General features: G+C 67.0%; 2 protein-coding genes across 4 annotated transcripts; both read left to right on the top strand.

The window, feature by feature from the left end:
* The first annotated feature begins 3,537 nt into the window (after window positions 1-3,537).
* Asmtl (acetylserotonin O-methyltransferase like) lies at window positions 3,538-15,928 on the top strand. 3 transcript variants are annotated; one of them, XM_078035225.1, is made up of 14 exons: window positions 3,588-3,730; window positions 6,160-6,251; window positions 6,401-6,532; window positions 7,947-7,994; window positions 8,827-8,891; window positions 9,151-9,212; window positions 9,869-9,977; window positions 10,159-10,576; window positions 10,797-10,959; window positions 11,354-11,505; window positions 12,187-12,313; window positions 12,848-12,991; window positions 14,091-14,213; window positions 15,570-15,928. In XM_078035225.1, the coding sequence occupies exons 2-14, from the start codon at window positions 6,222-6,224 to the stop codon at window positions 15,788-15,790; spliced, it is 1,794 nt and encodes a 597-aa protein (XP_077891351.1). In that variant the 5' UTR covers window positions 3,588-3,730; window positions 6,160-6,221; the 3' UTR covers window positions 15,791-15,928. The 3 variants fall into 3 exon arrangements, with proteins under 3 accessions (XP_077891352.1, XP_077891350.1, XP_077891351.1); XM_078035224.1 differs by lacking the exon at window positions 6,160-6,251 and having other exon boundaries at window positions 3,539-3,730; XM_078035226.1 differs by lacking the exons at window positions 6,160-6,251; window positions 14,091-14,213; window positions 15,570-15,928 and adding an exon at window positions 13,177-14,084 and having other exon boundaries at window positions 3,538-3,730.
* Window positions 15,929-19,043: 3,115 nt separating this feature from the next.
* Window positions 19,044-21,689, top strand: LOC101964418 (ADP/ATP translocase 3). The gene is made up of 4 exons (XM_078035228.1): window positions 19,044-19,273; window positions 19,965-20,451; window positions 20,762-20,902; window positions 21,161-21,689. The coding sequence occupies exons 1-4, from the start codon at window positions 19,163-19,165 to the stop codon at window positions 21,316-21,318; spliced, it is 897 nt and encodes a 298-aa protein (XP_077891354.1). The 5' UTR covers window positions 19,044-19,162; the 3' UTR covers window positions 21,319-21,689.
* Window positions 21,690-26,916: the final 5,227 nt, after the last annotated feature.

Below are 26,916 nucleotides of genomic sequence, written 5' to 3'. Positions count from 1 at the left end.
GGAGCGTGTTTTTCCTGGCTGTGTCCCCTCGAGCAGAACCTAGAACATGACGCGGAGTCAGACGCGTCGAGGGTGGAAGCCCTGAGCCACCAAAACGGTCCCTGCGCGGACTGCGGGCGCCTCGGCAGAGGCAAAGCAAAAAAAAAATCTACGAAAAACCTCAAACCACCAGCTCGGGGCCCAGGAGCCCCAGGTCCTGCGTCCTGCGGAGAACTCCAGACCCGGTGACATCCGCAAGTCTCTGCGGCTGGCGTCTGTCCCCTGGAGCACACCGGACCTGCAGCCCCCGTGGAGAGACGGAGAGGGCAGATCCAGCTTTTCTCCGCACGCTCCGGGCTGCCCACCCGCCTTTGCCCAGCCTAGGAGCCACGCTATCCATCCCGGGGTGTCCACAGCTGCAGAGTCTCGGTCACTCTTGTCACTTGTGGACAGTGGAATCTTGATGGCTCTCACGTGCGTCCAAGATGGACCAGGACCGCCTCTCGGGCAGGAATGAGGACGGGGGACACCGGTTGAACGAGGGTCATTAGCTTGTCCTTCAGGGCAGGACGTCAGGACCCCAGGGAAGTCCCCATCGGTGAGCTCTGCGGCTCCTCCCAGCCAGAGTGCCCGCCCGTGGCCCTGCGGTCACTAAGGTTCCCGCCCCGTGCGTGCCCCACAACAGGAATCCTCCTGAAGCTTTGCAAAAGCAGATGCACCGACCCTCATCTCCAGCCTCCCCTCCCTGGCGGCTGGGACCCACGTGTCTGTCCCCCACCTCCCATCCCCTTCAGGGGGCTGGAGAGGACACAATCCCCTTCCACTGGACAGCAAATGACCGGTAGTTGAGGGATGGAAGGGTAGCTGTCCTGTGTGTCCTGATGACACGGTGCACATGTGTGTGCCTGGATGGAGGCACCACCCGGGACCCCGTGAAAATGCACGGTCAGCCCACGGCAGGACTCGGGGCCCCTCCAGGTGGGTTTTCAGGAAGGTGGACTTCAGGACTGGCTGGCTCAAGGAAACAGAGCCCCCAGGAAGGACGACTGGACGGGAACTCAGGTGGGTCTCCTCCCTCAAAGACAGGAGGGTGCACTGCTCTGGTGGCCTCCCCAAAGATACGTCCACCCCAAAGCCACAATTATGTTCCAGCTGTATAACTTTTTATATATTGAATATTAAACACCATGGTTGGGTTTTTTTTTTTTTTTTTGCCCTCTTTATAAATTCGGCTCCTTTCTGGCTTCTCTCAGGGGTTTGCAGTCTCGTACGGTTTTGCGCATTTTGCTAGATCCACTCCTGGGTTCGCCGCGCTTCATTAATTCGGGTTGGAAAGCCTTCCCGCCACCGGCGGCCTGCACTGCGCAGGCCCCCGCCTCCGCCGAGCATGATTGGCATTCGCTCTCCTCGGGCGCCACCTGCCGGACGCTAGGGGGTACTGTGCCCAGACTGGTCGGAGGTCCCCAAGTGCCCCGCAGGGACTTCATCTCCACACCTGCCTCCCTAACCCTAACCTAACCCTAATCCCCCGCGCCCATGCGGACCCCCATCTCCACCAACCCGTCCCCAGCGTTCCTCCGAACCCTACCCATGGCCCCACTGTCCCCTCAAAAGCTCCATTTGAAGGCTGCCCGTTGCGCTCCGTGACGCCCGAGGGTCTCTCCACGCGTGCCACCGGGGGGCCACCTTGCACTCAGCCACCGCGCCCGCGCAGGACACTCCCAACATGCACATTCCAGCCCCCCAGCGCGCGCAGGCACCCTCCACATCTATGCTCCCCAGGGCGGTCAGCGGGGACCCCACCGGATCCTGGTGCCGTGCGCCCTCTCCACCCTCGCCCACCGCTCATTGCGTTCCCCACCGTGCGCCCCCGCACTGCGCCCTCAGAGCACCCCACATTCCCAGGACCGCGCTGCGCCTGCAGCACCAACCCCCCTCTCCAAGCCTCCCACCGCGCCCGCAGGGTCCAGTCTCCACAGTGCCCACCACGCCCACAGGGCCCCCCCAACTCCGCCCTCCACGGTGCCCCATATTCCTACGCTGCCCACGCGCGAGGGGTCCCTCCCATTTCCACGTGCCCGACCAGGGCCGCAGGGTGCCCCCTTTGCCCACGCGCCTGGGGGGCTGCCCATTCTCCACGAGCCCCGCTGCGCCCAGGGTCTTCCCAGTCCCGGTGGCACCGACAGGGGGTGTCCCCGCGCCCACAGAACTCACGGAACCCGCGGCTCCCCGAACACCACGTGGCCACCCCGCGCTTGGGGTCCTCCCATCTCCGAGCCCTCCACTGCCCCTCGGGGCCCCCCATCTCCGCGGTCCCCAGGGTGACACGGAAGCCACTCCACCTCCACCCCCGACGGCTTCAGCGGGAGCCCCCCAGGGCCGCCATCCAAGGTGTTGGCGGGACCCCACCTCCACACCGTCCCTACAGGATCCCCGACCCTACGTCCGCCCGGCGCCCACAAAGGTCCCCTAGGCTCCCGCCCCCACTGCGCCTGCGTGGCCCCGGGGTCCACGCCCCGTGCACTGTTCCCCAGCGGGCGCCTAGCTTCCGGAGCCCAGGGCCCGGCCAGCTGCGCGCGCCGCCGGGGCGGGGCTTCGCTGTGCCCGGAACCCCGCGAGGCGTGTCGGGGGCGTGGCCTCGTCCCTGACAGGGCGGGGCCTGGGTGGTCTGTTGTCAAGGGCGACGAGTAGGAGGGGCGCGGCTTCTGGTCTAGTAGGGCGGGGCCAGAGCGCGCGGTTGCCGGGAGAGAGGCAGGGGCGTGGCTTCGTCCCTGACAGGGGCGGGACCTGGGTGGTCCGTTGTCAAGGGCGACAAGTAGGCGGGGCGCGGCTTCTGGTCGAGCAGGGGCGGGACCAGAGCGCGCGTTTGCGGGGAGGGGGGGGCGCGAGGAGTAGTAGGGGCGGAGCTTCGTCTCGGAAGGGGCGTGGCCTAAGCTCGCGGTTGCCCGGGGTGGAGTAGCAGGGGCGTGGCTTCGCCTCTGACAGGGGCGGGGCCAGGGCACGCTGTTGCTAAGAAGGAGGCGGAGTCCTGACGTGCCTTCCTCTCTGACAAGGACGTAGTCTAGGCGTAGCGTAGAGACGGCACTTGCCGCCAAGCGGGGTGTGGCTTCTGAGGCGGACCTAGGACCCTGGCGCGCTCCTGCCGGGGGCGTGGCGTGGAGGGGCGCGTCTTCGTCTCTGACAGAGGCGGGGCCAGGGCGCGCAGTTGCCAAGGGCTACGCGTAGTAGGGACGTGGCTTCCTCTTTGGCAGGGGCGTGGCCTAGGCGTGGCGTACGTAGGGCGCTTGCCGCCAAGGGGGTGTGGCTTCTGCGGCGGAACGTAGGGCCCTGGCGCGCTATTGCCGGGGGCGTGGCGTGAGGGGCGCGGCTACGTCTCTGATAGGCTCGGGGCCAGGGCGCGCGGTGGCGGAGGATGGGCGTAGTACGAACCGGGCTTCCTGTCTGAAGTAGGCGGGCCATGGGCGTGGCTTAGGGGCGCGGGCCGACGAGGGGGTGTGGCTTCGTCCCTGGAGGAGGCGGAAGTCAGGCGCTCCTGCCGGGGGCGTGGCTAGAGGGGCGTGGCTTCGCCTGGGCGGGGCGGGGCTTCGGCGGCTGCTTCCTCTGCGGCGGTGGCTCGGGGCCGGCGGGTCGGGGCCGCAGACCCGGGTCCGGCGGAGCCATGGCGCTGTGCCCGGTGATCGGGAAGCTGCTGCACAAGCGCGTGGTGCTGGCCAGCGCCTCCCCGCGCCGCCAGGAGATCCTCAGCAACGCGGTGAGGGCCGGCAGGGCGCAGGGCAGGGCCGCTGACCCCGGGCTCCTGGGGACCCCGCGCAGGGCCACCGCCCGCCCAGCGACGCAGGACAGGGGCTAGTGACCGGGTCGGAGGGCCTTCTGACAACCGGCCCTAGTGACCAGGGGACCCTAGGGACCAGAGGGGAGGGTCCCATGATTGCATGGGGGTGACCTAGTGACCAGGGGACCCTGGTGACCAGAGGTGAGAGTCCCAGTAACTGGGTGGGGGTGACCTAGTGATCAGAAATGGGGGGGTTTCTAATGACAGGGGTCGGGGCCCTTTTGGGGACCCATAGTGACCCGGTGGGGGTCTTAGTGACGGAGGTGGGGTTTTCCCTAACTGATGGGGATGGGAACGAGTGACCAGGTGGGGCACATCCCAGTGACGCGACCCTGGTGACCACGGGCCCCAGTAGTAGGGACCAGGTGTCCTAGAGCCCAGGGGCCCTGGTCCTGCTCAGGGGCCAGAGGCTGGGGGAGGTCCTGGTCTGGGAGGCTGGTCCCCTGGGGAGGGGGACCCTAGTGCCCCTGGGCAGGGCTTCAGTGACCACAGGGAAGAGGAAAAGGATCTTTTGTGGAGCATACGGAGGGGGATCTGGGGATGGAGGGTCCCAGGTCTCAGGGAAGGGGGGTCCCATGGTCTAGGGGTTGGGGTCTGCAGCGTGGGGTCCAGGGCCTAGTGGCCTGCTGGCCTGTGGGCGGGGTCAGCGGCTGCCCGGCCTGGGAGTCCTGGGGCGGTCGTGGGGGTGTCCAGAGCAGAGGTGGGTGGTGGGGAGAGGTGCCGGGGGCAGCGGCCAGTGCTGAGGGAGAAGGCCCGGGCCGAGGTGGTGGAGAGACAGGTGGGTAGACTGGGGGGGTGCTGTCCAGAGGTCCGCCACGGGGACAGAGGGGTAGGGCCCGGCAGGTCCAGGAGAAATGGGTGGGGAGGGCCACGTGCAGCCCCATGGGTGGGGACAGGAAGTGTCCACAGGGGATTTGCCCCCCTCCCGTTCAGGTCCACACCCTGTCCCCACTAGACTGGAGCTGCTATCGCTGAGTCCCCAGGGGTCCCTCGTAGATCCCTCGCAGGCAAGAGCCACCGTGAGTGGCCACCCCTTTTGCCCGATCTCACGGTGGGACACTGTGAGTTCACTGACCTTTGGGTATGCCAGAGGCCACCTGACTCCCCGGAGCTGCGACCCCAGGGCCCCAATCAATACTGCCCTGTGCCCTGAGGAGACAGATCAGGCAGCGTTGCCATGGCTGAGTGTTATAAGGGGATGTATGGTTGCGACCAACAGGGTCATTAAGCCGGACGTGGTGGCACACGCCTGCCGTCCCAACAGCTCTGGAGGCTGAGGCTGGAGGATTGCAACTCGGAGGCCAGCTTCAAGAGCAGCTGGGCGAGGCCCTGAACCATTTAGCCAGACACTGTCTCAAAATGAACAATGCAAGGGGCCGGAGGGCTGGGGTTGTGGCTCAATGGCAGAGCGCTTGCCTGGCCCGTGTGAGGCACTGGGTTCCAGTCTCAGCCCCGCATATAAATAAATAAATAAAATAAAGGGCTATCAACCATTTTTATTTTTATTGTTTTTAAAGAGGGGATGGGGATGTGTCTCATTTAGGATACAGAATGATTGTATCTCTAGAATAGAATCCATCTCTTGCCATGGGATCACCATTGTAATTGGTATAATCACTTAAGATGTAGAATCGGCGAAGTTGAGCTGTTACTGTGTGTTATAATGTAACGTAGCATTGCATTTAAATGTAATGGTATATCGTTCCGAATGCAGGATTAATGTCGCTCGTCCGTAATTACCGGCCACTGTGTAATCACTATTATAAATAATATGGCCTGGGAATTGAACCCGGGACCCCGACATGCTACGCAGGAGCTCTACCACTGAGCCACATCCCCAGCCCTTTTTATTTTTTTTTATTTAGAGACAGGGTCTCACTAAGTTGCTTAGGGCCTCTCTCAGTTGCCCGAGGCGGGCTTTGAACTCATGATCCTCCTGCCTCAGCCTCCCGAGCCGCTGGGATGACAGGCTCGCACCTGTGCGCGGCCCCAGACATTCTTAAAGATACTTTTGAGACAGAGTCTTACTAAGTCGCTGAGGCTGGCCTTGAACTTGCCAGCCTCCTGCCTCGGCCTCCCCTGTGGCTGGAGTGACAGGTGTGCTCGGCCACGCCCACATGATCATTTTGGACACAGAACTGATGGAATGTGTCCATTGCTAGGAACTGTAAAGTAAAGTGCTGTCCCATTGACTGTATTGTGTCACTCAGGGCAGAGAATGACCGGGTGACACGTAGGTAGGAGAGTGTCACATGCTAGTTACTGTAGTGCTGTCATTTAGGACACAGAATCAGCGTGGCTGAGTGGTAGGTACCAGGAGCCACAGGTAACCATGACAATTCCCGCAGTGCGTCTGCCTCGCCCAGCCTTTTCCAGCAGTTCCGAGGTCCCCAGCGGCTGGTGGCACTAAATGACGGCAGAGCCACCTGACGGGCAGCTGGTGAGAGGGACAGAGCGCGGGAAGGTGCCCGTTTTCGGCAGACCCAGCCCTCCCGCACCGCCGCCTGTGCCTGTGCGCTGCTGCGCCCTCGTGCGCGCTCCCCTGCCCCTGGCGGCCTCCCGCCCCCAGACGCTCTTCGTGTGTTCCAGGGCCTGCGGTTCGAGGTGGTGCCGTCCAAGTTCAAAGAGACGCTCAGCAAAGCCTCCTTCCCCAGCCCCTACGCCTACGCCATCGAGACGGCCAAGCAGAAGGCCCTGGAGGTGGCGCACCGACTGCACCAGGCAAGCGGGCTGCCCTGCTCCCTCGCTGGGTGGCACTAAGGGACCGCGGGGCGCGCGGATGGGGCCGGTGGGGCGCGCAGCCGGCGCACGCAGCTCCGCACCACGCGGTGGCAGGAGTGGGGCTCGCTCCTCTGCGGCCCTTAATGCCGGGGCACTCGACCAATGAAACATAAAATAGGGCTGGGGGTGAGTTGGGGGCCTCTCGAAATTGCTGAGGCTGCCTTTGAACTCGCGATCCTCCTGCCTCAGCCTCCCGAGCTGCTGGGATCAAAGGCGTGCACCCACCCACCCGCCAGGCTCAGCGTGGACGTTTAGGGTACAGGAGGAATGCAGAGTCTCTGTGGCTGGGTGATGTGACAATGTTGCAGCGAACGTAGGACCGCAATGTCGGACATACCCCGCGGGTTTCCACCGCCGGGTGTTACACTGTGACACTCTTATTATAGTGTGGACGTTAACACACAATTACTCTTGCTTTTCTGCTGCTGTGTGCTAACGTGTGATGCGCTGCTCTGATTAATAGGACCCGGGTACTGAAGGGTCGCTGGGTGACAGTGTAACATGCATCATAATTGACACTGCAGGGAACTTCAGGCACGGGTCAGGGTACGGTATTGCTGATGCTGTCACTGACCCTAAGGGCCACCACGCCCTCCATGAGGAATACAGCCGTGTGGTGGGGGGCGCAGGGTTAAGGCAACTGTTGGCGGAGTGGGATGCGTAAGGCGCTGTCAGAATCCGTTGGCACGCGCAGGGTTGGCGGGGCTGGTCCTTAGGGTAGGGTGCGTGCCACGGACGGCAGGATCCTATAAAAGGACTAGAGCCACCTGCGCTGGGTGATGCGCACGCGCACAAGCGCCCTCCGCATTGTTGGTGGAGTTACAGCGCTTCCCGCCGCCTGTGCGGTGCTGCGCCCTCGTGGTCGCTCCCCTCGGGCACAATCAGTGGCTCCTCTATTGGTCCCAGCACCCAGGACTCGAGAGCCCCTCCCAGCTAAGGCTGGTGTGCCCCTGTGAACAGGGAGGTGGCCGTCACTGTCGCCCTGGGGGTGGGTGATACGCGCACTGAGGCCATGTGCCAGTTGCGCTGAGTCTCGGGCTTTTGGCCTGCATGGCTTCCTGGTTCTGCGAACCCGTTCCTCCCCTTACACCGAGTGGCGTGGGTCCCAATGGGTCGAGGGCATCTGGGCCCCAGAGCAGAGCGCGCTGGCCCCATGCGCCCCTGGTACAGAAGGCCGTCCCCGGACGGCTCCAGGGGCACCTGCCCTGGGCTCCAGGAGTGGCCTTCAGGGCGTGATGGTGCACCAGCCCTGCAGGGGGTCACGCTGGGGAGGAGTGTCATGGACACCCGCAAGTGGGGGGGAGGCCATGGGAGGCCGGGGGATCCCACCTGAACCTGGTCTGCTTGCCTGCAGAAGGACCTCCGGACGCCCGACGTGGTCATCGGGGCGGACACTATCGTGGTGAGTCCCCCCCCCCCCCCCCCCCGGGTTTGCCGAGCTGGGCGTCTTGCGCTGGGAGTCCCACGCGCAGGGGCAGCGGGTGTTGCGCTGCTGTGGTTGGGCATGTGCCGTTTCCCAGGGCTGCAGGGACGGTGCCACCCCCAGGGCTTCCAGCGCATTCAGCGGCCACCGCGGGTCTGAGCCCGTGTCTGCATGGACGTGGGCGGGGCTTGCGTCCGAGGCTGGGGAGAGTGGCGCCACGCCGCACGGCTGTTCTGGCCTATGGCTGTGCGTCCATCTCTGCCTTATCATCCCATGGCCATCTGTCCTCTGTGTGGTCTCTGTCCACGTGTCCCTCTTTGTTGGGACAGGGTCTTGCTCACTTCCGAGGCTGGCCTTGAGCTTGCAGTCCACCTGCCTCGGCCTCCCAGGCTCTGGGTTCCACGGGTGGGCCACCACGCCTACCTGGGGTCTCCTTTGAGGGGACCAACAAACACATCCTCGTTCCGGATGGCACGTGGACATGGTGGCCACCTGTGCTAATGCCCTGAATTGTCACCCTGCACTGGTGCACCTCGTGTGTCAGTTTCCTTTCAATAAAAGAAATGAGCCGGGCACGGTGGCACCCGCCTGCGGCCCAAGCTGCCCAGGAGGCCGAGGCAGGGGCGTGACCAGCTCAAGGGGCGCTGGGCACCAGCAGGACGTCTCCCAGGGCTGGGTGGGACTCCACAGGGGAGCTCGCCTGGCCTTCGGGAGGCCTGGCCTCCACCCCAGGGCCTGAGAGTCAGGGGCCGTGAGCGCTCAGGTGGCTGGGGAGCGGGCAGTGGGGAAGGCTCAGGTCCCTCTCTTGCAGGCAGTGGACGGGCTGGTTCTGGAGAAGCCCGTGGACAAGCAGGACGCCTACCACATGCTTTCAAGGTGGACGCCCATTCCCCCAGGCCCCCTGGCCCGTAGGTCCAGCAGAGCAGGCCCCGGCGGGGTGGACGGGGCTGGGGACCCTGCTGGCGGCCTCCTGGGGTGGTGATCCCTCCTGTCCACACGGCGCTTCCCCAGATGTCATTGACCAGGCCTTCCCCAGGGACCCGTGGCTGGACAGTGGGGCAGCATGGCAGGGACGGGGCGAGGCATGTCGCTGCCCCTTGGCCGCTAAGTGCCCGGTGGGCTCTGGGCCTTGCAGGTTGAGTGGCAAAGAGCACAGCGTGTTCACAGGAGTGGCCATCGTCCACTGTACCACCGCAGGTAAGGGGCAGCTGCGGCCTCCTGGGCACTGGGTGAGCAGCTCCCTGTCCCTGCACGTGGGGAAGGGAGGACCCCGCCCACTGCCCGGGAAGGACTGGCCTGTGGGGAGAGTCGGGCGCCTCTGCACAGCGGTGTCCAGCTCCCTCCAGGTCCAGGGGGCTCCTCCTGCCTCTCCAGCTCCTGGGCTCCAGGTGGCCCTGGGCGGGTGGCCCCTCACTGCAGTCTCTGCCTCCGTCCCCACGGGGCTCCTCCTCTGGGCCTGTGTCCCCTCCTCTGTCTCTGGGGAGGACATGGCCATAGCATGAGGGCCCCCTGACCCAGGAGGAGCCCATCTCAGGGCCCTGCACTGACCACCTCTGCAGAGACCCTGTCCCACACCAGGCCCCTTGGTCGCCTGCAGAGCTGGGGGGGTCTCCCGCAGACCCCCGAGTTTCCCACAGGTTACTGCCCACAGCCCGGGCCCTCATGGTCACCCCCGGCTCCTGTCTGAGGGTCTGGTCCTGTCCCTGCGGCCCTCCCCGCTGCTGGCTCCGTGCCCTGGTGGCTGATGCTCCGTCCTCCTGCTCCTCCTCCGTCCCCGCTGAGCCTCCGCCGCGGGCACACTCGGGCCCTGAGCCGCACACTCGGGCGCTGACCGCGGGCTCTCGTCCCTGCAGACCACCTGCTGGAGACGCAGGTGTCGGAGTTCTACGAGGAGACCAGGGTGACCTTCTCGGAGCTGTCCGAGGACCTGCTGTGGGAGTACATCCACAGCGGGGAGCCCATGTGAGTCCGGCCCCTGGGAGGGGCACCCCTGCCGGTGGGCACTGCCGGACGCTCCCTCCGGGGAGCTGGAGAGGGTCCGGGAAGTGGGCAGAGCCTGGCTCCGGCCGTAGTGGCGCGGGGCAGCGCCCAGGGCTGGAGGCCCGGGCAGACCCGCGCATGCGCGCTCCTCCCTCCCCGGCAGGGACAAGGCCGGGGGCTACGGCATCCAGTCGCTGGGGGGCATGCTCGTGGAGTCGGTGCGCGGGGACTTCCTCAACGTGGTGGGCTTCCCGCTGAACCGCTTCTGCAAGCAGCTGGCCGAGCTCTACTACCCGCCCCGCGGCCAGGACGTGCGCAGGGTCAAGCACGACTCCATCCCGCCCGTGGACAGCTTCGAGGCCCTCGGTGACCTGGACGCGGGCGACCCGGGGCCTGTTCAGAGCCACGTGCACCCTGGCGCTGGCCCCGGCTCCCCGGGCGGCCTGAGGGGCGTGTCGGAGGCGGAGGGGGACCCGCCTGCCCGGGGCTCCAGCGAGGCCAGTTGCAACGGGGCGGTGGCGGCCCAGCCCCCGTTCCCGGCCGGCCTCCTGGACCTGATAGACGGCTTCAAAGTGTCCAAGGTACCGTGGGCCAGCGGCCCGCTCCTTATAGACGCGTCTTCAGTCACGTGCTAAGGTCCTGGGGTACGGCCGCGGCAGGGAGCGCATCCGGGGACGCTCGGGATCTCCGTGCGAGAACCGAGTGGGGTCGGAAGCTGGTGGCCCCCAGCAGCGTCCACTCCACCGGGGCGCGGGAGGAAGGCCCTGGCCAGCCCCAGCCCTCAGCGCGCCCTTCCCGCAGGCCCTGTTCACGGCCTGCAGGCTCAAGGTCTTCGACCTGCTCAGCGACGGCGCGCCCCGGGGGGCGGCGGACGTGGCCCGCGCCGTGGACGCCTCCGTGTGCGGGACCAGGAGGCTGCTGGAGGTCTGCGTGGCCCTGGGCTTGCTGCGGAAGACGGAGCAAGGTGACCGCCGGGGCCTTGGGGGACCCCGGCCGGGCCTTAGCTGGAGCAGCCGGGCGCACCGGGCAGATGAGGCGGCAGGTGGGAGCTGGGCCATGGCCGAGTCGTCCCCGCGAGGCTGACCAGGAGGGACGGACACGCTGACAGACGGATGGCTCTACCTGGTTCCGCAGCTGGGTGGACGGATGGTGGGAGGGACAGTGGAGATCGTGGACAGGCTGGGTGACCGGCGGACGGACAGACAGAAGACAGACAGCTGGGTGGACGGACGCTAGGTGGAGTCTGTCCTGCCCACCGGGCTGCTCGGAGCAGCCAGCCGTGATGGGATGGTGGCACTGGCTGCTCGCTGGGCGGGGTGTGGTCACCCTGGACAGCAGCGCCGCCGCCCGCTCTGCAGGTTACAGCAACACGGAGCTGGCCGGGCGGCACCTGGTGTCCAGCGGCGGGCACTCCCTGCACGGCCTCATCCTGCACAGCGACCAGCGCTCCTGGGACCTCTTCAGCCACCTGGAGCGCACCCTGCGGGAGGGACAGCCCGGGGACCCGGAGGTGAGCGCAGAGACTCCGCCCACCCAGGGCGAGGGGCGGGGCCGGTGGGCACCCGGATGGCTCTGCCCACCCGAGGGACAGGGGGGCCGCCAGGTTTGGGAGGTCGACGGGCCTCGCCGAGGACGCACAGGCCTGGTCAGCTGTGGCCCCGCGTGGCCCGGGCTCCTGATCCTGCCTGCTCGGCCGTGCTCCTGGCTGGAACAGAGTGGGCGGCCAGTGCTTCCCGACGCCCAGCACCTGAATTCCCCATCCAGGGACAGTCCGCGGGCGCTTGAACTCACCGCCCCCTTTCTTCCCCTTGAGAATGCTCCGCACGGAGCCCTGTCCCCAGCCCTTGTTGGTTTTTATTTAGGGACAGGGTCTCACTAAATGCTTAGGGCCTCCCCCAAGTTATCCTGGCTGGCCTCCAGCTTGCAGACCTCCTGCCTCAGCCTCCTGGGCAGCCGGGATGGCAGGTGTGAGCCACCGCACCTGGCAGCCCTTTTCTGTTCTGAGACACGGTCTCCCAAGCTGTCAGCGGCTGCCTACACTGGAGTCTCCCTGCGTCCGCTTCCCGGGCAGCTGGGATGAGGCCTGCACGGCCTCCCCAGCCCGGCCCCCAAGCTCCCTGCTGGGCCACGCAGGTGCCCAGATGCCTGTGGATCGCGGGTCCGCAGCTCCCTCAGACCCCTTCTGCCCTAGGGCGCCCCCTGCCGGGAGACGCAGCTGCAGGCCCTGAAGGCCGCGCACACCCTCTCCACGCTGACCGCCCGCCGCCTGGCCTCGGCCTTCAACCTGTCGCGGTTCTCCTCCGCCTGCCTCCTGGGAGGTGGGTCGGTCCCTTCCTCCTGCCCGCACCTGGCGTTGATGAGACTGGCCGAGCAGGCCGCGGTTCATGAGCCTCAGAGGACCTCCGCTGGGGGCCCAGGGGGGAGGTCCCTCGGGTGGCCGGGTCTTCTGCAGAGGCCCCTCCTGGTGGCTGTCCAGAGGGGCAGAGGCTGGAAGCCCCTGCCCAGGTCCGGTTCTTTCTAGTTAATCCTTTTCACTCAGCCCATCTTTGTCCCTGGAAGTCTGATGGGCTCAGGGAACTGGGCAGCGGCCTCCCTGGCCACCCGCCTGCATTTCCCCAACCTCTGCACCCAGCTCCTCCTGGGGGGCCAGAGTGGCTGCGGCAGCACCAGCCATCACGTCTGCATTCAAGGAGGAATCCGTGCCAGCCCCACTGACCTCTGCCAGGTGTAGTTTGCACTGCTGGCCTCCGTGCTGACCCTCAAACATGGTCAGGTTCACCTGTGGAGAGCACAGGCTCCCCAGGCCCCTAAGGGCCCACAGGGTCCCCACATGTGTGTTTGGTCCCCTGAAGGCTGCAGGGGCGCCCTGGCCTGGGAGCTGGCCCGGGAGTGCCCGCGGCTGGAGGTGACGGTGTTGGACATCCCCGACGAGCTGCAGCAGGTGTCCTGCTTCCAGCCCCAGGACGGACCGCAGGCCCGCGTCAGCTTGGTGCCTGGTGAGTGCCCTCTGTCTGCCACGTAGTGACCTTGGCCAGGCGACATCCCCCGTTATGCGGAGAGCACGTGTGTCCTGTGCCTGTGTGAGCCCGTGTCTGTCCCCGGGTGTCTGTGACCTTGGAGTAAGGTGAGCAGTGTTGGACGCAGTCGTGGGGTGCAGAAGGACCAAGATGGACTTCCGCAGGTGTCCACTGGGACCCCCAGGAAAGGAAGTCCATAGGTTAGACTGCCGGAAGCACTTCCCGGTGGTGCTGGGGGTGTTGCTCTGGACCTGAGGAAGTCTCCTGATGGCCTGGGCGCTGCTTAGTTCCCTCCCACGTGTCCACGAGAGGCGGCCGCCGGGGCCCAGGGCCCAGGCCCAGCACGGCTTGGGACTTCTGTGATTGAGAAAAGGGCAGTGACCGCAGACCTCACCTGCGGACCGTCCACCACCCTCTGCCTCCTGCCTGCCGTCCCCCCGCTGACTCCCGGTCCCTGCCCCTGCTGCCCTGGGCTCCCGTCCGTGGGCGGTTCCCTGTCCCCTCCTGGACAAGGCAGAGCTGGGAGTAAACAACAGAGAGGTTTCTGCACCCACAGGGGGAGACCAGCACCAGTGTGTGGGCCCCGGGGGCGGCCGCCCCAAGCCCCCAAACCAGGCCCTTAAAACAGACAAACTCTAAGGCACGAGTCCAGGCCCCACCATGGAGGACAGAGGCTGGACCAGGGTCCAGGCTGAGCTCCCTCCAGGGCTCCAGGGGCTCCTCCTGCCTCTCCAGCTCCTGGGCTCCAGGTGGCCCTGGGCAGGTGGCCCCTCACTGCAGTCTCTGCCTCCGTCCCCACGGGGCTCCTCCTCTGGGTCTGTGTCCCCTCCTCTGTCTCTGGGGAGGACACGGCCATGGCACGAGGGCCCCCTGAGCCTGTCCACTGTGGCATTGTGGGTCCACAAGGGCCACCTTGGCCAAGCGCCCGTCCCGAGTCCCCGCCCTGGGCTGGAGCCCCCAGTGGAGCCTGGACGACCCTCGTCTCCCTCTCCCCCTGGGGACATGAGGTCTGGAGCCACCCTGGGGGGGAGTCAGGCCGCGTCTGTGGTCCCAGCTGCCTCTCCTGCCTCTCCACCAGGTGACCCGTCCAGGGACGCCCTGCCCGCGGCTGACCTGTACATCCTGCCCCGCCTGCCGCCCGACTGGCCGGACGACAAGGTCCACCAGCTGCTGAGGAGGGTCGCAGGGTGCTGCCGGCCGGGTGAGAGCGGGTCCCCTTTCCCACCCAGAGGGTCGGCCACTGGAGCAGGGGTCAGCCCACCCCAGGGTCCATTTCACAGGGGACAGGCGGCCACCCAGCCCTGCCTCACTCCAGGACTGTGGTGACATGGGTGACGAGGCTCTGAGGATTGTGTGTCCCAAAGCCACACTGCTGTGCTCTGCTGTGGAGTGGCTGGGCTCTGCTGGACGCTCGGGTCCAGACCTGCCCTCCCTGGACAGGACAGGGGACACACTAGTGACCCCAAGGACAGAGGAAGGTCACCAAGAGCCCAGGATGTCACCTTGGCCTTTCAAAGGCCCAGCCCTGTCCCGGGGTCTGCCTGGGTGCACAGTGGCCCTGTGGCCGTGGCTGGCCCCTGGCCATCGCCCGTCCTGGGGCCGGGAGTCCTCCGCTGAGCAGCGGGGACCGCGGTTCCGGGCGACGCACAGCTGCTGGTTGGGCCTGTGCCCCGCGATCCGGGGTGTCCAGGGCTGGGAGCCCCCTGCAGTTACGGAGGAGCGGCCAGCGCTGGCCAGCGACACCTCGGGCCTCCTACCCTGGGCACTCCCGGAGGCGGGGACCCCCTGCCCCTCCTGTGCCCCGCTCTCGCCGCGGCTCCTGCCAGGACCCTGTGCTGTGGCCGGCCGCGTCCCGCTCCCTCGTGCTGTCCACAGGGGCCACCCACTGACCTCCCGTGTCCAGCTTCCCCTCCCCGAGGGTCACGTGCTGCAGCCCCGGCTGCCCTGGGTTCCCGAAGCGCTGGAGCCTCAGGACCTGGCCCCGCCCACAAGGCCCCTCCCACAAGAGGCCCCGCCCACCTGCCAGCAGCGCTACTGACCCTCCGCCCGCTGCCCGTGTCCACTGCCCGCGGCCTCCCCTCTCTCACCGCGTCAATCCGGTCCTCTCCTCCTCTCCCCACTGTGGCCCTGTTGTGGCTGGCCATCACGTGTCTCCCTATGTTAGGGACCCTGTCACCTGTCACGCACGCGGCTGTCATTTCCGTCCCTGTCCATACCCATCCCTCCCACCCGGTCCCTCTGCCGTCCTCAGGATGCACCGTCCCTCTCTGAACCTGTCTCCTGTCGCCCCCACCTGTGTACAGCTGTCCCCGTCGCGGTCCCTGTCATCTGTCGCTGTCTGCCTGTCACTCCGTCGTCCTTGCCTGTGTTCTGTCACCTTCCTCTGCCCCTGTCTCCTACCCTCCGCCCCACCTGTCCCCCGTCCCCGTCCCGGGCCCTGCGCCCTCCGTGTCCCTGCCCAGCGTCCTGTCCTGCTGACCCCAGGGCCCCGGTGGCGCTGTCCCTTGTGCAGACCCCCGAGGTGGCCCACGACTCCAGCCCCTGTCTGTCCCCACAGGAGGCGGCCTCTTGCTGGCGGAAGTTGCCCTGGACGAGGACCCGGGGGCCGCCCGGCGTGGCCTGAGGCCGAAGCTGGACCTGCTGGTGCAGACGCCGGGCAGGGACTGGACGCTGGGCGAGGGCCGGCGCCTGCTGGAGCAGCACGGCTTCGGGGACATGCAGGTGGCGCCCGCCGGGGACTTCCCGGGCGCAGTCCTGGGCATCCGCGTGCGCCCCTGACGCCCCGCAGTGACCTTTGTGTGGGCATCGCGGAGGGAGCCCGTCGCGGAGGGAGCCCGGGTCCCCGCGCTGTCGGCTCACGTGGGCACGTGGACCGGGCCTTGCGGGATGGAGAGAATAAAGCCACCTTCCTCCCTCCGTGCGCCCTGCTCTGAGCCCTGACTGGCCGCCCGCCTCCCAGGCCCGCTCATAGCTGGCCGGTCTCGGCCCTGCGTCCTCTGCCCCTTCCTCGTGCTGCCCCGTCCCCACTGCTGGCCGAGTGGAGTCCCTCGGGCGGGGTCCCTCCCAGGGCCACCACACCCCGCCCCAACACGGCCGCCTGGGGAACCGGTGATGTGCGCACCCTCGGGGCTGGGCCGGCTTGGCCCGGGGGTGTCCTCGGGATGCAGCCGGGAGACCCTGAGCTGGCAGGCGGGGACACGGGCCTCGAGAGCTCTCTGCCCTCCCAGCCGCGGGTCGGCCCTTTCCCGCGTGCGGAGGGAGCCTCAGGAGGACCATGCGGCTACTTTGAAAGCGAGGCCTGCTGACGCTAGTCCACGGGGGTAGCCCCCAGCCTGGCCAAGAGCCAGCCGCAGCTCGCAGTGACCTAGGGGGCTTGCTGCGGGGATGGAGGAAGGGCCCCCTGCCAGCCCCCACGGTGGCCAGGGAGAGGCGCAGGTGACATAGACGCACAAGGGCACAAACACCGTGCCCGTGTTTACAGGAGTGAGATGTGGGCTTGTGCAAGACCGTCCTCTGCTGACCACGTCCCTCTTGACACCTTTCAAACACTGATGGACGCCTGGCTTCGAAGACTGGCTTCTTCTCCAGCCGCTGGCCCTCAGGCGGGTGGCCCTGGGGACAGGACGGCCCCACCCTGCAGAAGCTTCCAGGCCCCGGGGAGCAGACTGGCCACCTGCAAAGGCCGCTCCAGGCTGTGAGGGACGCAAGTCAGAGAGGAAGGGCCGAGGCCGACGTGGGGCCCTCAGTGGAGACACCTCTGTCACAGAGGCCACCGCTCTGTCCCAGGGGCCACCCATGCCCCACGCCATGCTGGCTGCTGGCAGCCTGCTGCAGGCCCGAGGCCCAGGAGTGACCCCTGGAGCCGCGCATCCCTCTCCACCGCTGCCCTGCGGGAGGACGCACAGAGGCCAGCGGCAGGTGGCCGTCTCCTGCTGCCCTGCAGGAGCACTTCCCGTGGGTGACCACTCCTCATAGCTGAGGGACACTGTCCTTGATGCGTCCGTCCTCCCACAGACACTGCCCAGCGCCCCCCGGGCACCAGCCCCAGGCAACCCCAGCCTCCAGGCCAGGAAGAGACCCCAGAACCACGTAGAGGCCACAGGGAGGTCGCCGGGGCTCCTGGACCACCCGTCCCTGTGTGTCCCCTGGAAGGGATTAAAGAGACGCAGAGAAATCTGGCCACAGGCCACTGTCCTCACTTGTGGAAGCACCGTCCAGACCACCTGCTGCGGGTGGGCCAGGTCCCTGCACGCGTCCCAGCAGGGTCCACGAGGGCAGGGGTCAGCGCAGGTCCCCACAGGGCAGCACCCTGCCCTTCCCTGGAAGTCACTCACTCACTCCCTCCCTCCGGGAGGCCCTGGGCGCCTGCTGCATACCAGAGCTGCCTGCCAGATCCAGCTCTGGATAAGCCGGCCTTACCTGGGCGCTGGGAGGACACAGATCAAGGACAACCAACATCGGAGGGGACAGCTGCTCCACCAGCCCCCCACAGCCCTTCTGGGGACAGTGGCTTTCTAGGGACGAATTTCTGCAGCACCAGCCCACCCCCCCAGCAGGACAGGGGGAGTCCCCTGGCTGGATGCAGGGGACAGGGGGAGTCCCCTGGCAGGCTGCAGGGGGTCTCGGGTGGGATGCAGGGTAGGGACACCGGTGCACCCTTCCTTTCCCCAGCTGCCCTTGGTGGGGGTCCCAGCCCCCCCCAGGTCTGCCTGACCCCTCCTCCGTGTCCCCACTCCCCCAGGGCACACCCCTGTGGGCACAGGGGTGAGTGGCTCCCAGAGCTGGACCAGGAAGCACATTCCAAGAGCCAGGCCTGAGCCACATTAACCGGACGGATCTGGATTCCAGGCTGCAGCTGGCCTGAGGACCAGCGTCCCTCCCAACCGCGTCAGGCCCACTCTGTAACCTCGGCCTAAAGGTCTGTGAGACCCGGCCTCCTGCTCAGAGCCCCCAGAGGGAGCCTGGCCAACCCCGGGGAGGACCGTCTCCTCCCTGTCCACCCTGCACCCCAACCTCAGGGATGCACAGCAGACTCCCAGGGCCAGACCCCACGTCCACCCACGGCAGCAGAACAGATCCAGGGACAGGAGAGAGGGTGGAGCGAGCAAGGGAACAGGGAGCCGGGAGAGGAGAGGGGTCCGGCTGGGGTAGGCCTGGCCAGCGCAGGTCCAGCATGCACGAGGCCCTGAGGTCCAGTGAGGGAGGGACACAGAGAGAGGACAAGCAGAGGGACGTGGAGGAAGGGAAGAAAGGCAGGCAGGGGTGGACGGAATGCTGGGGGGGGGGCTGGGGACCCTCGGGCCTCATGCATTCCACGGGGGGGGGGGGGGGGACAGACAGGCTGTCACGGCCAGGGCTCCTGCCCCGGTCAGCGGCTCCCAGGGAGCAAGCGCGAGGTGGGAACACAGGGCACGTGGAGGCCGAGGGCACCTAGCGGAGACACCCCAGGTCCCCGGGGACAGAGGTGTCAGGGAGGGGCTCGCAGGACCCGCAGGTGGACTCAGGATGGGGCTGAGGTTGGGCACGCACAGGGGCGGGGGGCGGGGGGGACAGGTGTCTGCTCTGGGGGCGACAGGGGCCAGGTCTGGGCACCACGTGTCGCGAGCACAGACATCGAGAGAAGCGGGACACACGTCCTGTCGGCGTGGACGGGGCCTCGCGGGAGTACTGGAGGCTGCACGGCCCCCCCACAGGAGCGACGCATCCGGACCACGCCTCGACCTTGTCAAGGTCACGGCCACCGCCGCAGAGCCCCCGGCCCGCCAGGCGCAGAGGCGGGGCCCGGCTCCCGACAGGCCTCGGGGCGGGGCGGCCCCTGGGCCCAGGGCCAGGGGCGCAGGGCGGGGCGGGGCTCCCGGCAGCCCGCGGGGGCGCGGCAGCGTGCGGGGGCGGGACGTGGGCGGGCGGCGCGGCCAATGGGAGCAGCGCGCGAGCCGCGGGGCGGGGCGCGGGCGGGCGGCACAGCCAATGGGAACGGCGCGCGGGCCGCGGGGCGTGGCGTGGGCGGGGCGTGGCGGCCTTAGCGGCTGCGCGCTGGCGGCCCCGTCCTTTCGGTCCCGGTGGCGGCAGCGCTGCGTTAGCGGCGGCCTTCCTCCGGCTCTCGGCGCCCGCGCTCCGGCTCTCCGCCCGCTCCGCTGACCCCGCGCCACCATGACGGAACAGGCCATCTCCTTCGCCAAGGACTTCCTGGCCGGGGGCATCGCCGCCGCCATCTCCAAGACGGCCGTGGCCCCCATCGAGCGGGTCAAGCTGCTGCTGCAGGTGGGCGCCGGCCCGGGGCGGGGGGCCGGGGCGCGCGGGCGGCTGGGCCGCGTGCACCCGGCCGGCCGGCGGGCGGGCGGGCAGGCGCCGGAAGTCGGAGGCCGTGGACGCTTTGTCCGCGCTGCGCCGACTTCCGGGGGCTTGGCCACCGGGGCGCTGCCGCATTTCAGGGGCGGGGACTCTGCGCCTGCGCATTGGGCCCAGCGCCCTGGGGGCTGCGGCGCGGCCTGTTAGGCGCATGCGCGCCGGCGTAGCTGCGCAGAGCGGCCTAGTGGCTGTGACCTTGAGCGGGTCACGGGGACCCGGTGGGCTTGGACCGTGGCCTTGGGCTGCCTCCAGGCTTGCATCTTGCAGTGCGTGCGACCCTTTCCGTTACCATGGCCAGCGACCCCAGGTTCGAGACACTGGACCTTGGTCCTGGTCTGAGTTTTCACAGTGCACCCTGTAGCTAGCCGTCAGCCCCCGTGAGCTGTGCGCCCTTGAGGGCGTCCCACTGAGTAGCCCCGGGGTTGGCAACACTGTTGCTAGGATCGGGTTACAGTGAAACGTTGTGGTGACCTGATGAGCACTTACACAGAGGGGCTGGTCACGGTGGAGGCCGCCCACTGGTCAGCCTGCGCAGGCGCACTTTTCCCAGGTGGGCCAGGTGCGCAGTGCACTCCTCTGACCTCCGCCCCGGGCCTCCCCGCAGGTGCAACATGCTAGCAAGCAGATCGCGGCCGACAAGCAGTACAAGGGCATCATGGACTGCATCGTGCGCATCCCCAAGGAGCAGGGCGTGCTGTCCTTCTGGAGGGGCAACCTGGCCAACGTGATCCGCTACTTCCCCACACAAGCCCTCAACTTCGCCTTCAAGGACAAGTACAAGCAGGTCTTCCTGGGCGGCGTGGACAAGCACACGCAGTTCTGGAGGTACTTCGCCGGCAACCTGGCCTCCGGGGGCGCGGCCGGGGCCACCTCCCTGTGCTTCGTCTACCCGCTGGACTTCGCCAGGACGCGCCTGGCGGCCGACGTGGGCAAGTCGGGCGCGGAGCGCGAGTTCAAGGGCCTGGGCGACTGCCTGGTGAAGATCACCAAGTCGGACGGCCTGCGCGGCCTGTACCAGGGCTTCAACGTGTCCGTGCAGGGCATCATCATCTACCGCGCGGCCTACTTCGGGGTCTACGACACGGCCAAGGGTGAGTGCGGCGAGGCCGGGCAGCCTCCCCCGGGCCTCTGAGCTGGCCTCCGCTCGGGAAGGGCCGGGGCTTCACGGTCTTGTGTCCTGACTGACCACACCTGCCCTCTCTAAACCCTGTGTCCATGTGCAGTCACCTTCTCAGGCCCTGGGGTCAGGACTGGGGCCTGCTGCCCTTCACCTGGGCGGCTCCTCCCCCTGCAGAGTGGCCACTCTGGGCCCTGGCCTCCGGCCTCTGGGGTGAGGGAGGGTCGCCTGGCCCTGGGGTTTCCCTGGAGGGAGCGGGGCTGACCGCGGCCTGCCGTCCACAGGCATGCTGCCGGACCCCAAGAACACGCACATCGTGATCAGCTGGATGATCGCGCAGACCGTCACCGCGGTGGCCGGCGTGGTCTCCTACCCCTTCGACACGGTGCGGCGGCGCATGATGATGCAGTCGGGGCGTAAAACAGGTACTGACCTGGGCCGGGGGGGGGCTGCCAGGGTCCAGGCCGCCTGCTCAGGGGGTCCCGAGGGACAGTCTGCATGTCCAGGGAGCCGTGGTCCTGCACGGGGACTCGGCTGGCCCTGCAGGGGGAGGCCGCGGGCACCTGGGAGGCAGCAGGTCTCTGGTCCGAGCTCCGGCTGCAGTGACCGCGTCAGCTGCCGCGGTCTGAGGCCCCGGGTGGGTGGCGGCCGCCCTGTCCCTCCTGACGGCCGTGTCCCCGCAGCGGACATCATGTACACGGGCACGGTGGACTGCTGGAGGAAGATCTTCAGGGACGAGGGCGGCAAGGCCTTCTTCAAGGGCGCCTGGTCCAACGTGCTGCGCGGCATGGGCGGCGCCTTCGTGCTGGTGCTCTACGACGAGCTCAAGAAGGTCATCTAGGCGCCCGCAGCCGCCGCGGCCGCCGCCAGGGACCAGAGGGTGGGGGCGCCCTCCGCTGGGGACCATGGACCTTCCAGAAATTCCCGTCTGTCCTGGCCAGGGTGTCTGTCGGGGCCCGGGCGCTGAGGGACTCACGGTGACCTGTGACCATGGACACCCCGCTCCGCGCGCCGGTGCCGGGCGTCCTGACCATGTCCTGCGGGCCCCGGGCAGGCCCCAGGCAGACCCAGAGTCCAGAGCTTGTAGGGCCCGCGCGAGTATTTATTTAACAGAGTCGTGTCCACTCCCCAAGCACTAGCCGCTGCGCACAGCGAGTCCGCAATCATGTTCCCTGTGGCACCTGCCGAGAAATAAACAGGACACCACGGCCACGCGCAGCCTGCCTGGGCCTGGGGGGAGGGGTCGCGGGTCAGCAGGACGCTGGGGGGCGAGGGTCAGTCGGGCTTCCCTGGAAGGACAGGCTTCTGCAGAGTGGCCTCCTGCAGGGGCAGCTGCTGTGGTTCTGGAAGCCCGAGGTCCAGGGTCAACTGAGCCTGCTTCCTGCTCCCAGAGGGTCCTCCGTGGTGGACGGGCAGGGGCTCTCGGGTCTCTGTCATAAGGACCCTCGTCCCCTTCGCGGGCTGCACCTGGGAGCTGCACCCTCCCAGAGCCCCCCACACCAGCCCTAGGGGTCCTGGTGTCCTTGACCTGGCCTGGGCTGGGGGAGAGCTGGGGCCCAGAGGTGACCCATGAGCTTGGTCTTGTCCTGCAGAAGCTGGGGTCCAGCCAGGTGACAGGGGGAGTCACCTGGGGCCTCAGGGTCCTAGGTGCCCCGACTGCGGGTCCTGGGAGCTGCCCTCTGAGCGCAGGTGCAGGTCCAGTGCCAGGTGTGGGTCACTTGGCCTGGGTAAGCTGACCCTGAGCCCCAGCTGGCCACCCGAGTCCTTGATAGCGCCAGCTGGGACCTGACGTTGCAGCCTGGTGACATTAGTTTCCTGGGCCCTGGGGGCCACTGTCCTGGGAGGTCAGTCTGCAGGTGCCTGCTTCCTGCCTCTGCAGGGGCTTGTCACAGCCCTGGGGTCACTCAGGATTTTTCTCTCCTTGTCAAGGACAGCCCCAAGCTGAGCTGGGGGGCCAGTGGGTGACCCCAGGGCCATTTCCTGGGAAGTCATTGCTTCTGGAGGTCACTGTCCAGTGCGGGTCGTGCTTAGGGGGCACTTGGTTAAGTCGGGGCAGCAGCTGAGGTCACTCTGGGGCCACAGACTGGGAGTCCTGTCCCTCCTCCAGTAGTGACCACCTGCGGTCGGGGTGGGGACAGGCAGGCCTTGGGGGAGGGGGTACCTAAGACCCAGCTGCAGAGACGACGTCGGTGACTGACAGGAGAGAGGGATCCCTCCGCGGCAGGATCCGGACTCTGCGGCCAGTCCCCCTAGCCCTTGGGCAGAGCGGCCTGGGTGGCGCAGGTCCCTGGAGGGCCAGTGAGCAGGTGGGACACCCGGTAGAGGTGGACCCGATGCTCGGCTTTTATCCTCCAGCAGCGTGGGCTCCGCGTGTCCGTCTCCTGTCCCTCCCTTGGCACTGTCCACTGGTCCTGCAGCCTGGCCTGTGGCCGCCCTGCAGTATGACAGCCAGCGGGTCCTGCGCTGGGCCATCAGGGCTCCTCCAAGTCCTGCAGCTGGGCCACTGGACAGTCGTCTCCCGCGGCCTCCAGGGCCAGCTGAGGGGACGGGTGGGCTGTTAGCAAAGTCACAGGGGTCCCGCCCCGCTACCATGCTGTCTGCTGGGCAGGACAGTGGCCACCCCACGTCCGACGACATACCATCTCGCCATTGGGCACATGGTCACAGACGGTCGCTTTCACGCGGGGGACAGGAGGGAACAGCCTCTGCATCAGGGAGAACCTGGGAGGAGTGGGACGCAGGCTCAGAACCCAAGGTCACCACCGCAGGCGGGGCCCAGGGGGGTGGGGGATCCGCAGAGACGACCCTGAGGTCACTCCTCACCCAGGGTCACTCCTCACTGCGACCTCCTGGGACCCAGGACTCACCACCCAGCAGGCCCCCTCCCACCTGCAGCAGCAGCTTCTCCCCTGGCCCCACGCACAGCCCTGGGTCTGGGGGGGGTGGCCTCGGCTGGTCACTTGGGATTCCTAGTCCAAACTCCTGACCTGAGCCTGCGGCCCGACCCCAGCTGACCCTCCAGGCTAGCGCCCCTCCCAGGACCGTCCCCTGCCTGCAGCAGGTGGCCACGACTGAAGGGGACAAGGAGGGGCTGGACCCGGAGGGGACCCCGATCCGAGTCCCTGGTTGGGGTGTGGCTGCTCCCCTCGGGAACTTGGCGTCCACTGCCCCGTGAGGCCTGGGAACCGGGCTTCCCCGAGGGACCCATGGCCTCAACCAGGGTCCCCTACTCAGATGGGGCTGGGGACCCAGTCACACGGTGGAGACTGGGACGCGGGATGCGCCCGGATCCCGGGAGGAGCCGGGCTGGGGCCCGGGTGCGTGGGGCGCCTACCGCTTGCACAGGAGCAGCCCCAGCAGCACGATGGCCAGCGTCCCCCCCGCCGCCAGCAGGGACGTCTGCAGGACACGCGAGGGCCGGTCCTCATCAGGGTCACACTCTGAGCGAGAGGGGACACGTCCAGGGCTCCCCATGGCCCAGGATGGACTCCGAGGGGAGGGGACGGCAGCCCTCCCGGCCTCCCAGCGACGCCCCGCGGCCAGGCCAAGCTCCCTGGAAACCTGCGCCCCCTGCTCAGCGTGGGGTCACTAGACGGGATTCCTGCCCCTTGACGCTGCTGCGTCCACCTGGCCTGGCCGGGGCCCTGCTCGTGGGCGGAGACGCAGGCGCCACGGGCAGCACCCGCCATCCCCGCTGTCCCCCCCCCCAGGGACCCGCCATCCTCGGACTAGAGGGACCGGGAGGCCGCCCACTCACGACCCTGGGGACAAGGGAGGCCGCCCACTCACCGAAGCTCTGGGGGGCGCCCCACGGGCTCCAGCTGCTGTAGACGTTCCTGTTGTCCCTGACCCTGATCCTCACTCGTAGTTGCCGGGATTGGGCAGCAGGAAGCGGTTCGCGGGAATCTGGGGCGACGGGAGGGGAGGGGGAGGGGAAAGAGTCCCACGTCCACTCCCAGGGCCTGGGGAGAGCAGAGGGGCCCCGGGACGGCTGAGTTGTGTCCCCCTCCCCACTCTCTTGATTGGGGACGAAAGCAAACTTTGCAAGCTTCTCCTTGACGGGGGTCTGTGGTGCCCACGCGTGGAGCCCGTCCAGTGGGGCCACGGGTCAGTAATGATAAGAACTGCCCAGTTCCGTGGGGAAGAGGGGCCGGGTCCACTCACAGTCTCCTGGGAGCTGCCTCCTGAGCTCTGCAAGATAAAAGGCCAGGACTCCTGAGAGAGGCCCCAGCCACAGGTCCCCGGGGGCCACCAAACCAGAGGGGAGGGTGCTGGGACAAGGGGTGGCACGCCCAGCCCTGAGCTCAGCGTCTCGGCCATGGGTGCGGGGCTCTTGGGCACCCATGACCAGGACCCGATAAGTGACGATGGGACAGGTCGTGTATTTCCTAAGTGATGCTTTTTATCACTCACAGATGTCACCTTCCCGTACGTGTGCACTGGTTCTGGGAACTGAGCCCAGGAGAGATGCACTAGTGAGCCACTGGCCGCACCCCATTTTAACGGCTATTTTGAGACCGGGTCTCGCTAAGTGGCTCAGGACCTGCTAAGCTGCTGAGGCTGGCCTCCATCTGGCCATCCTCCTGTGTCAGCCTCCCCAGTAGCTGGGAAGAGAGCGGCTCCCTTGCTCACCTCCATCAACACCGTTGAGTCCTGTGAGCGGAGACTGCCTACCCCCGTCTACCCCAGAGGACGGTGACAGAGACGCCGAGGGCCCCACTGGGGGCCAGTTTACCTTGTTTCTTGGAGCTGATACATGAAGTTGTTGTTGAAGTGGCTGAACGTCCTCCCACTCCATGAGCGAGGAGGTCTTGTTGCACTTGGCAGTGATGTTGGGAGGACTGAGTCTCTCTACGGAGGGGAAAGTCCAGGAGGAAAGCAAATGGGAAAACTTATATTTCTGTCAAATTATTTTAAATATGACGCATAAATTAGGGGGATGGGGAAAAGAGATGGAGGAGGAGGAGGAGGAAGAGATGGAGGAGGAGAAGGAGGAGGAGAAGGAGATGGAGGAGGAGGAGGAGGAGGAGAGGAGATGGAGGAGGAGGAGAAGGAGGAGGAGAAGGAGATGGAGGAGGAGAAGGAGGAGATGGGGGAGGAGGAGGAGGAGGAGATGGAGGAGATGGAGGAGGAGAGAGATGGAGGAGGAGGAGATGGAGGAGAAGGAGGAGATGGAGGAGGAGGAGGATGGATGGAGGAGGAGGAGATGGAGGAGGAGGAGGAGAAGGAGGAGGAGGAGGAGATGGAGGGAGAGAAGATGGAGGAGGAGGAGGAGAATGGAGGAGGAGGAGATGGAGGAGGAGGAGGAGATGGAGGAGGAGGAGGAGGAGGAGATGGAGGAGGAGGAGGAGGAGGAGATGGAGGAGGAGGAGGAGGAGATGGAGGAGGAGAGGAGCCTCTGTCCCTTCTCTGTCTCCTCCCACAGCCCCGTTGCCCACTTTCCAGCTGGAGGGGAAGGGCGCTGTGTGCTGAGCTGCTCCAGCCATTGCCCCCTCTGTCCCTGCTCTGCACCACGGCGGCCTGTCTGTCCAGTCCCTCTGCAGTCCGTCCTTCGGGAGACTCTTCCCTGGGCTGGTCCTTGGCTCTGCCCACAGGGCTAAGTCCCTGGGGAGGTCTGTCCCCTCTGAGACGCCCAGGGTCCCCACGTCCCTCTGAGCTGCCCTGGGCGCAGCCCTGGGGCTCCCGCTGTCTGCCGGGGGGGGGGGAAGTCCAGGCTCTGGGTCCCTGACGTCCCCTCCCTCTGCTCTCCCCCTCCCCCTCCTCTTGTCCCCACTTTCTCCACCCACAGCGAGACGCTCCCACCAGGTCCCCCGGGTCCAGTCACAGTCCCCTTTTATGGCCTCCGCTCCCACCAGGTCCCCGGGTCCAGTCACAGTCCCCTTTTATGGCCTCAGGAAACACCGAGTGCCCGTCCCTCTGTCCCTCCGTCCCTCGGTCCCCTCTGCAGCCGCATGTCAGTTGAGGCGCCAGCCCTCGTCGCTGTATCCCGCCAAGCCCCGGGTCCTCCCCAGGTCCTCGGGGACCTGCTCTCAGCTGCTCTCTGGGTGGGACAATGACTCACTCCACGTCACCCAGGGTCTGGTCACTTGCAGCTCTAAGGCCAGCTGAGGCCGTTTTGTGAGAATAGAAAATAACATGAATCTATTAAAGGGAACAGGACCCAGAGCCCCTGCCCTCCCCATGGAGGACTCAGGAGAAGGCGCCTCTGGGAGCAGGAGCAGCCTCAGCTGACCCCGGTCAGCCCTGCCTGGACCTGGGCGGCAGCCCAGAGCTGAGAGCTTTCCGGGTCTGCTGACTGTCCCCCACCTGAGGGACGAGCCCCTGCACCCCAAGTGAACACGGCGGCCCGGAGCCGAGGGTGTGAGGGGAGGCACCGTCCCCGTCCTTACTGACCAATTTCATATAAATCTGCAAAGCTGTCCCTGCAGGCGATGGCGGA

Source organism: Ictidomys tridecemlineatus, chromosome Y (assembly GCF_052094955.1).
Source record: "Ictidomys tridecemlineatus isolate mIctTri1 chromosome Y, mIctTri1.hap1, whole genome shotgun sequence".
NCBI lineage: Eukaryota > Metazoa > Chordata > Mammalia > Rodentia > Sciuridae > Ictidomys > Ictidomys tridecemlineatus.
The sequence above is the reverse complement of the archived record's forward strand: the minus strand, read 5'-3'. Positions and strand labels throughout refer to the sequence as shown.